Source organism: Candida theae (genome assembly GCF_024610275.1).
Source record: "Candida theae strain CBS 12239 chromosome Unknown scaffold73, whole genome shotgun sequence".
NCBI lineage: Eukaryota > Fungi > Ascomycota > Pichiomycetes > Serinales > Debaryomycetaceae > Lodderomyces > Lodderomyces theae.
Genome location: NW_026261344.1, coordinates 26,295 through 37,582, shown reverse-complemented (window position 1 = coordinate 37,582; position 11,288 = coordinate 26,295). Strand labels below are relative to the sequence as shown.

General features: G+C 40.5%; 7 protein-coding genes across 7 annotated transcripts; 6 read left to right on the top strand and 1 right to left on the bottom strand. All coding sequences in view use genetic code 12, as the record gives it.

Annotated features, from left to right (window-relative positions):
* Nucleotides 1-102: 102 nt before the first annotated feature.
* Nucleotides 103-542, top strand: KGF57_000334 (uncharacterized protein; the record flags this gene model as incomplete). Its single annotated transcript, XM_051752748.1, has 1 exon — nucleotides 103-542. A coding segment is annotated over one exon (440 nt), but the record flags the coding sequence as incomplete, so codon positions are not given.
* Nucleotides 543-1,973: 1,431 nt separating this feature from the next.
* Nucleotides 1,974-2,846, top strand: KGF57_000333 (uncharacterized protein; the record flags this gene model as incomplete). Its single annotated transcript, XM_051752737.1, has 1 exon — nucleotides 1,974-2,846. One exon carries the CDS (start codon nucleotides 1,974-1,976, stop codon nucleotides 2,844-2,846), a length of 873 nt encoding a protein of 290 aa, XP_051611170.1.
* A 307-nt stretch (nucleotides 2,847-3,153) lies between these two features.
* Nucleotides 3,154-4,329, top strand: KGF57_000332 (uncharacterized protein; the record flags this gene model as incomplete). The annotated part of the gene is made up of 1 exon (XM_051752726.1): nucleotides 3,154-4,329. The coding sequence occupies one exon, from the start codon at nucleotides 3,154-3,156 to the stop codon at nucleotides 4,327-4,329; it is 1,176 nt and encodes a 391-aa protein (XP_051611169.1).
* A 278-nt stretch (nucleotides 4,330-4,607) lies between these two features.
* Nucleotides 4,608-7,435, top strand: KGF57_000331 (uncharacterized protein; the record flags this gene model as incomplete). The annotated part of the gene is made up of 2 exons (XM_051752715.1): nucleotides 4,608-4,661; nucleotides 5,237-7,435. The coding sequence occupies 2 exons, from the start codon at nucleotides 4,608-4,610 to the stop codon at nucleotides 7,433-7,435; spliced, it is 2,253 nt and encodes a 750-aa protein (XP_051611168.1).
* Nucleotides 7,436-7,666: 231 nt separating this feature from the next.
* Nucleotides 7,667-8,419, top strand: KGF57_000330 (flavin-linked sulfhydryl oxidase; the record flags this gene model as incomplete). Its single annotated transcript, XM_051752704.1, has 1 exon — nucleotides 7,667-8,419. One exon carries the CDS (start codon nucleotides 7,667-7,669, stop codon nucleotides 8,417-8,419), a length of 753 nt encoding a protein of 250 aa, XP_051611167.1.
* A 725-nt stretch (nucleotides 8,420-9,144) lies between these two features.
* On the bottom strand, nucleotides 9,145-9,831 carry KGF57_000329 (uncharacterized protein; the record flags this gene model as incomplete). Its single annotated transcript, XM_051752692.1, has 1 exon — nucleotides 9,145-9,831. The coding sequence occupies one exon, from the start codon at nucleotides 9,829-9,831 to the stop codon at nucleotides 9,145-9,147; it is 687 nt and encodes a 228-aa protein (XP_051611166.1).
* A 187-nt stretch (nucleotides 9,832-10,018) lies between these two features.
* KGF57_000328 (uncharacterized protein) lies at nucleotides 10,019-10,996 on the top strand (the record flags this gene model as incomplete). The annotated part of the gene is made up of 1 exon (XM_051752681.1): nucleotides 10,019-10,996. The coding sequence occupies one exon, from the start codon at nucleotides 10,019-10,021 to the stop codon at nucleotides 10,994-10,996; it is 978 nt and encodes a 325-aa protein (XP_051611165.1).
* Between the last annotated feature and the right edge of the window lie 292 nt (nucleotides 10,997-11,288).

The window sequence follows — 11,288 nt, the reverse complement described above, 5'->3', positions numbered from 1 at the left end:
TCTGCGGTTTGTGGTGAGGAGAACAACCGTCCTTCTGTGTCCCATGTTCTATCTCCTTCTGTGCCCCATGTTCCGTCTCCCCATCTGTGGCAATTTTTGAAGAAGGGAATAACCCAATTGCTGCCAATCCAGCCTCACCTCATCGTCGTGGTGTCCTTGTGCCCGTTAATCTTGTTCAAGATGACACTTTGAGTCAAACAGGACCAAGTGAAATNAATCTTGTTCAAGATGACACTTTGAGTCAAACAGGACCAAGTGAAATGACACCTGACGTCTTTGTGGCAGATAGTTGCCACAAAAGCAACGTGAAGAAGTTCAAGTGGAAGAAGTTGTTTCGTATCAAAAGGGTTAGTGATGAATCTGTGAACAAACCACCTGCTGCTGCCGCCGCTGCTGTGAAGCTGCCTGTCAAAATGATTATGAAACGGGTTGGGGAGCTGGTGGTGAAGGAGTACGTAAAGAAGGCATTGACTGATTTGTTGCCATCATGGATACGACATGGATGGCAAGAAGAGCACACAATAGGAACTAACTTGAATTGACCATCTCAAGTAAAAAAGAGACGCCGTATANAGCGCACAATAGGAACTAACCTGAATTGACCATCTCAAGTAAAAAAGAGACACCGTATACCAATAGACTTGACTTGATATGAACCGATAATAATACCATTCTTCAGCATTCAATCTGAGCACACTACAATGGTGGATGGTGTCTCTGCCAAACTCAACCTTTTCATAACCTTCATCTGCTACAGTCCCATTTGTGTAGTATGGATTCAGCAATAACCAATTCATATCGCTGTCCTATAGATTTGCATGATTTCAAGCCGAATACGACTTCGCATTCGATTCAACTAGTCTAACCTGCCACTTGATGCCTTGCAATGCTTTTCGCCACAACTGTATCGACACTGTTGGTATTTCAAATTCCTCTTTCAAAGACGAATCTTGAATATATTCTAGTGTAATCCTCTGATACTGAAGGGTTTTGAAACCAGTGTGTAGGTCTTGACAATATTTTCCCCCAATATACACCTTGATCGCGGATAAAAAGGTTCCTCATATTACTCATTTTTGTCAAGATCAAACAGCCATCGAAGCGATTCCAAACTCGTGGCTCGCATATTCATTAGCTAAGATTGTTTAGCATTTATTCACTCCCGAAATTATCACGAACCAAACTCAAAGTACAACTTGTAATGCAAGGAGCAGCCAGGATTGAATTCCGCGTGACAGTAAGGACAAACCGACCCACTATTCAAATACTCGTTACCTGTCAATTGTGTAAAACAATCGCCGCAAATAACCACTTTGTCGCTGTCTCGTACATGAAACTTGTCTATTTTATGGTCATTTAGTTCATCGTGGCATTTGAAACAGGGATAAAATGCATTTGGACAGCACTTAAATCGTAGTGCAATGATGTCCAAAGGTGAATGATAGTGGATACATCGTGTGTGTGTGTCAACTAGTCTTCCCTTGATGATGAGTTCTGAGTTAACAATGTGTTGTTGGGTTTGGTGCATATAGCCTGAAATTTTCCTTTTTTTTTTCTTCTTTCTTCTTGAGACTATGATAAATAGGCTGATTCTATAACTGAGGCTATGTGATGTGACGTTTCCTATATGACAGAGGTGAATGGAATCAACACGAGTCAATTCCATAAGTGACATCTAGTAAAAGCGCAAAGCTCTAAGCCTCAAAAAAAAAAAAAAAAAAATGTCGCACCCAAAAAAAGGAGAAAGAGTGAGGAAGTGAGACTGAGAGAGTGAGAGAAAGTGAAAGAGTGATTGTTAAAAGCAGTCCAGCAGTTCTTCCCCTATAAAAAGAACGAAACTAATCTGACAACTTTACCATATATATATTGCAAACTGAAGCTTATTGGACAAAGAATCCATCACAGCAATACATTAAATAAAAGACCCTTCCCCCTCTTATTTCAGAACAGTTCCAATTACTAATTCACCCAATATGTCACTTTCCAGATCGTCCTCGTTATCTCGATCCTCCCCATCCCCCAAGACTTCAATCATCATATCCAATTTTGCCAAGGAAGATTTTGTGAAACCAGGACCTGGCTCCTCGTCTCCCAAGCTTGTTTCCAAAACTTTGTCATTGGTTGATCAAATCAAATTATCAGTTTTGAATAAAGATGACGAGGTTTTAAATCACATCACATTTTGGTCAGTTTTGCCATTTTTGAGTCGTATAATTATCATTTTTGACAACGAGCAGGCAGCTAGTCAAACATTGGACTACTTGCGTGATTTATTGAAACCTTTCCCGTATCTCAAGTTGTCATTGCAAGAGAATTTATTGCAACGGTCAAAGTCACAAGATCAATTACAAGAGTTGAACTCATACAATTCTAATTTAAATGTGACCAAGAGTTTGGCTAACTTTAGGAGCTTCCATAATGATCCCAATAACGATTCAGAATTGCTGGAATATATTGAACCTGCCCCCGCTCAATTCAATGTTTTGTCAGATTTGTCGAAATTAGGAATAGACTTGAGAGAGTACAACAGCGATGAACAAATGAGTGAGTTGAGAGAGAATGATCTAGAACAGCAGGAGCAAGAACGGAGATCAAAGAGTCCAGGATCCGTATCACCAATTGCATCACCAAGACAGAGTGATTCGCCACAGCTGTCCTCGACACAACTGCTGCCTGTATTGAGGAGAAGGTCAACAAAGACATTGTTTAGACCTCGCTTGAATGTCAAAACTGGTGAAGATACTAACAACAATGTGGAGAGTCATGGATTGTTACAGTCGCCTGCCCAAATCAAACTGGATGATTATCCACAATCGCCAACAATAACATTAGATGAAACTTTTTGATCTGATGGTGTATATCATGTATAGGCCTATTTATTTTGAAAACAGCTACTGATTGAAATGGTTACTGCATCAGCACATGAAGGAGTGTATCCCGTTTGAGACTGGGTGATATTTCGTAGCCAGCTCTCTATCCAAACGTTGGCAAGGTCTTTATATTGCGTATCCTGCATATAGCTCTGTACAATAGGTCCTGAGCAAAAGAAAAAAAAAAATATGAACCACCGTCAACATCACCAACTAATCTATCCCAATTGCACCACCCATCACACACACACACACACACACACACACATATCGTCTATCCATTATGAGGTTTTCAAGTTCAATAAGCTGCTCATTGTTGGCATGCGTAGCAGTTGTACTGAGTGAGACTACTGGTGCTGGATATTCCATTGACTATCCAGTGGTTCGCAATATTGATCAACCAAAATCAGTGCTCACATCCAAGGAGGAACAAATATTTTTCGATACATTTCTTTCAAGGGGTACTCATGACAAGGATTCCATTAGTGTATCTATGATTCCAGTGATGAATAAACTATTGGAATATTCCATGTCTTTCCAACCAAGCCCAGACTCAGCTATAAAGAAGGGTGCTTGGACACCTGACCATAAACCTTTGATGATAATCAACATTGTTGGAGCGGAGTTGAACTCAGAACCAGATTTCGAAGCAAAAACGTTGCAGTCTCAGTTTGACTCTATGTTCAGCAAAACCATGTTACGTTGGGGCGACAAATTAACTGATGCAATCGCGGTTGATTCAATGACTCGAGGTGTTGTGGATCATTTTCAATACTTTGCTGAGCAAACAAGTAAAATCTGGCAGAGTCATCAAGATACCTTGAAACAGCAAATTATCAATTATAGTCCAACCAATGAGGAGATGTTTATTCGCGAATTATCATCGTTGGTTCATTTGCGTGATTACGTTAAAAATGCGACACTTGGCAGTGACAGATTCTATATTCAGATTTCATCACTTGCGTCAATTGGAAACAAGATTGGAAGAGATTCTACCACATATAAGCATGCAGTGAAATCTCTAGAAAACGTACTCGCCTCCCTAGCTAAAGAGTGTATGATTCTAGTTGTGGAATCACCAAATGCCACTGTAAACACTCATTTGCAAAAGAGATCAAAAGTGGGATTAACAGCTCCTGCATTCAAATACGCTAGCAAACAGGCCTGTGAAGTTGGCACTGACAAGTGCTCTGCTCATGGAGTATGCAAAGAGAGTAAAAACCAGTGGAGTTGTGTTTGCGAGCCAAGCTTCAACAAAACAACATCGAAGACTACCACTTGGGTTGGTCCTGATTGTGGTAAGAAGGATGTGTCCGTGCCTGCCAATTTGTTCCTTTGGACCAGTATTGCGTTGGTGTTGTCTTTAGTTGGTGGTGTCAAGTTATTGGCTAGCGTTGGATCGGACCCTTTGCCCGGAGTATTGGATGCTGCCACCCTCTCTACAAAAAAGACAATTTAAAACAAATGGACTAGTATTGTGGTTGATGAAGTTGATAATAGATTGAAACTGTGAAATGTGATGTATGTAACTAGGATTGATTGTAGATTTGGATGCGCCTTGTCATGTACTTGCTCTTGAAGTTTTGAATCGTAGAAAAAAAAAAGGACCTATAAGGTTTGGGTGACTCACTACAATGATTCAATGTACTACCAAAGATTGGATCTTGAGCTCTTCTATAGTACAGCAACAGCATATATTGGTCATGTCATTGACATTCATCATACACTACACATCATATGCGTGGCATTGGTGTTGAAGACTCTGGTGGGGTTACAAGTAGGCACTGCAGTGTCAGCACCTTTAATGCCACGCATCGATGTACGCTGCCATCTCTTTGGACTTCCATATATGGCATATAATAATACAAAAAGAATGTATTTCCGTAAAATTTTAGTTTTCTAGTGGGGCGGTGATAACTTACACAAAGAGATTGCTCAAAATGACACAATGATAAGTGGTGAGATTGTGGTGGTGCTGGATGGTGAAACAAGCAAGTGGGTCAAAGAGCAATAGTGATTACCTCCACTTTCAATATCGACTGTCGAATACAAACTTATGTGGCTTCACACAACATTGCAAACTTATGAGCCAAACAAAATGATGATGGATGGCAACAAAATCCACAAAAATTTTTGTCTTCTTGCCGAGGATCGGAGTATCTCCACCCCCTTGCCCCACACACAAAACAGGAAACTTTATAATACGCGCAACGGATCTTTCTATTGGAACATGCATACTAAAAGAATTGATCTTTGTTGCGGAGAAAAAGAGGTGGGGAAGGATTTGACATTTTGACTTAGCTCACGATCCTACTATAAAGAGGACCTCTTTGTCAGTCCATTCACGTCTTTCCAGTTTATCATAGAAAGTCACCATTGTGACTTTCGATTGTATTTTGAACATGGCAGCCTTGTTCAAAGAGAAACCAGAACATATTTGGAACACCATCTCAGAAGACTTTCCTTTGAACCCAAGTTTGAGAGATAGAGCTGTCCCACTTGCAGGTTCGAAAGTGCCAGGATATTCACCAATTTATAGAAACGTCTACTCCCAAAAAGAGTTGAAGTCGGTTCCCTATCCTGGCATCACAACTTTGTATGATACTTTTGAGCTTTGTGCTGCCAATAATGGAGACAAACCAGCTTTTGGTCATAGAGTTCAAAAAGAGGATGGTAAGTTTGGTGAGTATGTTTGGCAAGACTACAATACTGTGCAAAAGAGGAGAAACAATTTGGGATCAGGTTTGTTTTTCGTTTTGGAAAACAATCCATACAAGACTGATAGTGAAGCACACAAGAAGTTGAAGTATGACCCTTTGAGCGACGAATCTTTTGTGTTGACCATGTTTTCTCACAACAGACCAGAATGGGCGCTTGCTGATTTGATGTCGGCTGCATATTCCATCACAAATACCGCTTTGTATGATACGTTGGGACCTGACACGAGTAAGTACATCTTGAACCTTACTGAGTGTCCAGTTGTTCTATGCTCAAAAGACAAGGTCAAAGTTTTGGTTGAGTTGAAAGAAAAGAACCCAGAAGCGTTGAGCAATTTGATTTGTATTGTTTCTATGGACGATTTGACCACTGATGATGCACCGTTGAAGAACTATTGTCATGACCACAACATCTCATTGTTTGACTACAAACAAGTTGAGAAGCTTGGAGAGATCAATCCATTAGATCCGATTCCTCCAAAACCAGAAACCACATTCACAATCACTTTCACTTCTGGTACTACTGGAGCAAACCCCAAAGGTGTGCTTTTGACCCACGAAAATGCAGTTGCTGGAGTCACCTTTAGTCTCTCTGCGATTCCATTACCCAAACTTTACCCCACTTTTTATTCATTCTTGCCGTTAGCGCATATTTATGAACGGCTAAATCTTCACTTTGCTACAGCTCTTGGTGCCGCAATTGGATATCCTCAAGGTCGCTCGCCATTGACTTTGTTGGAAGATGTTCAAGTCTTGCAGCCAGACATTTTGTCCCTAGTGCCTAGGGTTTTGACCAAATTGGAAGCTGGTATCAAGGCGCAAACTATCAACAATGACGAAAACCCAATTTTGAAGAGCTTGTTCACCAAGGCCATTAACGCCAAGATGGAATTGATAACAAATCCTGCTAATGAAAACACCAATCCATCACATTTGTTGTACGATAGAGTGTTGGGTTTGTTGCGCAAAAAAATGGGGATGGGCAAACTTGTAGGATTCGTGACGGGTGCAGCACCAATCAGTCCTGAAACTGTGAAATTCTTGAAGGCGTCATTGAATTGTGGGTTAGGCCAAGGGTATGGTATGAGTGAGACTTTTTCCGGTATAATGGCCAGCTCTATTCATGAAACGGAAGCAAGCTCGTGTGGTCCGGTTTGTATTACTACTGAGGTGAAGACGAGAGATTTACCGGAAATGGGATACACTTCAAAAGATGAAGGCGGACCACGAGGCGAGTTACTAGTTCGTGGGCCACAGATTTTCCGTGAATACTACAAGAATCCAGAAGAGACTGCCAAAAGTTTTGACGAGGAGGGATGGTTCCACACTGGTGATGTTGCTCGTATAGACGCGAGAACTGGGCGTACTTGGATCATTGATAGGGTCAAGAACTTTTTCAAATTGGCTCAAGGTGAGTATGTTACACCGGAAAGGATTGAAAACACGTATTTGAGCTGTTTCCCATACCTTGCGCAAATGTTTGTTCATGGAGATTCCTTACGCACGCACTTGGTTGGTGTTGTGGGAGTTGACCCAGTTTCCATTACTCTGTACATCAAGGGCAGACACAATGAGACCATTAATGACCCAGCTGATTTGGTGAGATTTTTTGGTGATCCCCAACGCAAGCGCCAATTGTTGATTGATATGAATGCTTCTCTCGGTGACAAGTTGCAAGGTTTTGAAAAGTTGCACAATATTGAAGTTGATATTGAGCCGTTGTCTTTGGAGAAGAATTTGATCACTCCCACCATGAAGATCAAGAGACCAGTTTGTACCAAATATTTCAAGCAGACTTTGGACAAGTTGTATGAGGAAGGCTCGCTTATCAAGGGTGACAAATTATAGATTGTATTAGGGTTTGTTGAAGAATGTAGATTAGATTTTAAACGAGGTACATACTCTCTTATGGTGGTATTGTGTTTCCTGCATATTACATATTACCGCTTTGGGTGATTCCTGAGAAGAACTTTTTCGTATAACGTGACAAGTATTGATAAATTTATAAGAGATCCCGATTTAACAGATCGACCTTCAATCACACGAAACACGAAAACACACACCACCCTCTGTCCAAACATGTTGAACTACTCAAGAAGACCTATAGTCACGACAATTTCGCTAATCTCTATAATATGTGTCATTTATTTCATGTCATCATCCTCAAAAAATTTGGAATCTTCGTTGGGAAAAGTGAGGTCACCAATAAATTTGAATTCCGATACTTTACAATCTAACTTGGACACATTATTGCAGAGGCAGTCTGGCGAGGTGGGTAGTAATGTGCAGAAACCTTTGGAAGAACCAGGAAGTAAAGTGGAGAAGCAGAGCCAGCAGAACCAGCAGAACCAGCAGGCACAAGTTGATTCCGATGAGGGGGTTGACGTTGCCCAAGCATTTATGCCGAAAATGGCCAATGAAACGTTGAAAGCTGAACTAGGCCGTGCTTCATGGCGTTTGTTCCATACGATTCTAGCCAGATACCCTGATGAACCATCAACTCATGAACGTGCGACATTAGGCAACTACATTCAATTATTTGCTCAAGTTTATCCCTGTGGTGATTGTGCTCGCCATTTCCAGCAATTGCTAAGCAAGTACCCGCCTCAGACGAAGTCGCGTAAAACAGCAGCTTTATGGGGATGTGATATCCACAACAAGGTGAATGATCGTTTGGGCAAGCCTCAGTACGATTGTACAACGATTCTTGAGGATTATGACTGTGGATGTGGATCTGATGAACAAGAAGCTGACTCTACTTTGAAAGGAGAAACCATTCAGCATTTGAAAGGATTGAAGGTAGAGAAGGAAGAGTTGCAAAGAGGTGGTTGAGAAAGAGAATAGCCTACAAACTTGAGGACACTTTATTCGAGACATTTCTATTCATACACCTTTCTATTCATACACCTTTCTATTCATAATATTACTTCTATATCTCACGTAATTACACAACACCCACACCCACTGCTTTTCTGAGTTTGGCGTGATTGCTTGTATGAGTTGTATTTAGCAAACTTGTTTTGATCAATAGGTATCTTCCAATTGTAGGGAATGAGATAATCAGGAGTCTCTTCAACATACTTAATGATTCTAGAAAATGGGGCGTCTGTTAGTATGGTGTTCGGATGGAATTACAGTTTGAAAATTGACATACAATGAACAAGCATTTGAGGCGGATATTCTCTCCCTCTTCAATGTCTCTGTGAGTCGATTGTTTAATTCTTGAATCCGCCTCAATTTAATCTGTTGTATTTGCTTTTCGACTTGGTCATTCATCCTGATGGGGAGAAGGGTAATACAAAAACTCCAAAAAGGATAGCTGGGCTATAGTTTATCACCTGATTGATCATTCCTTTTTTTTTTTTTTAATCACCTGCTCTGTTTCTCTTGCAATTAAATTTAATGTAATTTTTAACATGGGCGACGGCGACGGCAACACCGCCAGAGGTTTGAGCAGTTTGTGTAACTGCACACTAACAACATGAAACATCATAAAAAAAAAAAAGTTTATGGCCCACTTTTATTATAAATCAATCAGTATTACAATGTCGACTTCTCTATACAAAGAACAAAAGTAGTATACAAATAGCAATAACAGTGGCTAAAATCAAAGTATCCCTCTTCCTCCTAGAATTGATCTTCAGAATGAGCACATTTATCCCTGGAACACTCTGTATAGTACCCAATATTGTCAGTTGAGCATTCTGCAAGTATTGTCGTTGATTAAGCAACTCATCTCGAGTACTGTATGCACTTTGCAATAATCTGTCAGCTATCGAATTGACATTGTCTGCCCGTTGACTCTCTTCCAAGATATACGAATCGGGGTCAGTGTCTAGTGGATTAGCTGGTCCGTTGCGTCGTTTGTGGTTCGATATATCTGATTGAACTGTGAATAGCAAGTTGTTACGATTTCGTTCCTCTGTTAAAGTTGAATCAATACGGTGGAATGAATTCTTGTGGTCATGTAAAATCTGCTCGTGACGAGTGATTTGTTGTAATTTTGATGTACTCAATTCAGTGGCGGTGGCAGATTCACTGATTCTGTTGAGCTTACCAACTATGGAGTCCCGTTTGGATAATGTATCGATGATTTGTTGTTTAACTGCCTCTTCCTCGGGCGAACTCTCCAACGATTGCGATAGCTGGTTCTGAAATTGAGAGTATTTCGCCAACAAGGATTCTGTTTGTTTTTCCAAGGTAAGTGCCTGGGACCTCACTTGGGTAAATGAAGAGGATGACATTGTATACGTGTGTGTGTGTGTGTGTGTGTGTGTGTGTGTCTGTCTGTCTCTGTCTCTGTCTCTGTCTCTGTCTCTTAAAGTGTTAGTTGGCGGTGTGAATTGCGTGTGCTGTTGATTTTCTTTTTTTCCCCCGTTCTCTTTCTTTGTCGTTTCAACTGCAATTCGTTCTTATTGCTTTCCCACAAACATGCATACCGAAGAACTCCATCGGGTCACTCCTGAGCCCGTTTTTACGTTGAAGAATGAAGAATTGATCCTGTCCAATGAAACTTCGCAACAACTGTCTCGGCGCTCTCATCATCATCATCATCATCATAACCTGGATGACGATTTAAACAAGCAGACAATATCACGATATGTCATCCCTGTACTACACCGGATCCAAAAATACAGTGCATATTCATTTATGGCGTTTGTGGGAGTCCATGTGACGTCAGTAGTGGTAGTCCCCATTATCCCAGTTGATAAAGAGCTCAAACAACAAGTATTCTCACTAGCCAAAGCTGTGTATCAAGATATCCCATTTTTCGAAACAATTGCAATTCTTGGTGCTTCAGTGATCCATATTGGTGCTGGGTTTGCATTGCGATTGGTACGGGGTTACAAGAAGCATCAATTGTATAAGAAATTGGAACTAAAGAGTCAAAAACATAGAATGCTGAACAATAACGATTCGTTCAATATTAGAGATGATGATGACGATATTGGATTTGGTGGGCTTTCCAGTATATTTGGATTGGGGTATAGGAAATCCTTCATTTCGAAATTGTTGGGAATTACACCGTTGCAATTTTCTGGGTACTTGTTGATTCCATTTGTGGCGTATCATTATTACAAATTTCGATATGTGCCCATGTCGATAGAGGGTGATTCATCCTTGATCAATTTGGATTATGTGTCATATGTGTTGAACTTGAAACATCCCAGATTTCAAGCTTTTGCGCTCACGAGTTTGGTTTGGGTTATGTCGTATCATGTAACCAATGGAATAATGAAGTTGAATTCATGGTATAGTAAGAAAAGCAAACGGATAGGATTGACAATTGTGAATTTGTTGGGTGGTTGTGGAATGATTGCCGTTTATTTATTCAAGAGGGAAGAGATTGACAGTGGAGATTTCCTTGGTAAAATATTCACCAAGTATATTAACTCGTACTTGTTGTGAGAGAAAGGGTGTGTCTCTGCAAGGTGTATATAATTGCATATGTATATGTATATATTTATTGATTGATTGATGTGTGTATTTAGTAAGGTGAAGTTTGATTGCAAAAATTATGACTACGTAACGACGGCCAACTGATTAATCAAATCCTTGTCATTGGACGAGGAGCAATGTCCCGTCATTATGACCGCGCGCACCTCCCAATACGTGATTAAGATGAGCTGGATCTAGACATGGAATGGGTAAGAGTTAGTGGTGCTCTACTACGGTTGACTGGTCTAAAAAATAACACCTA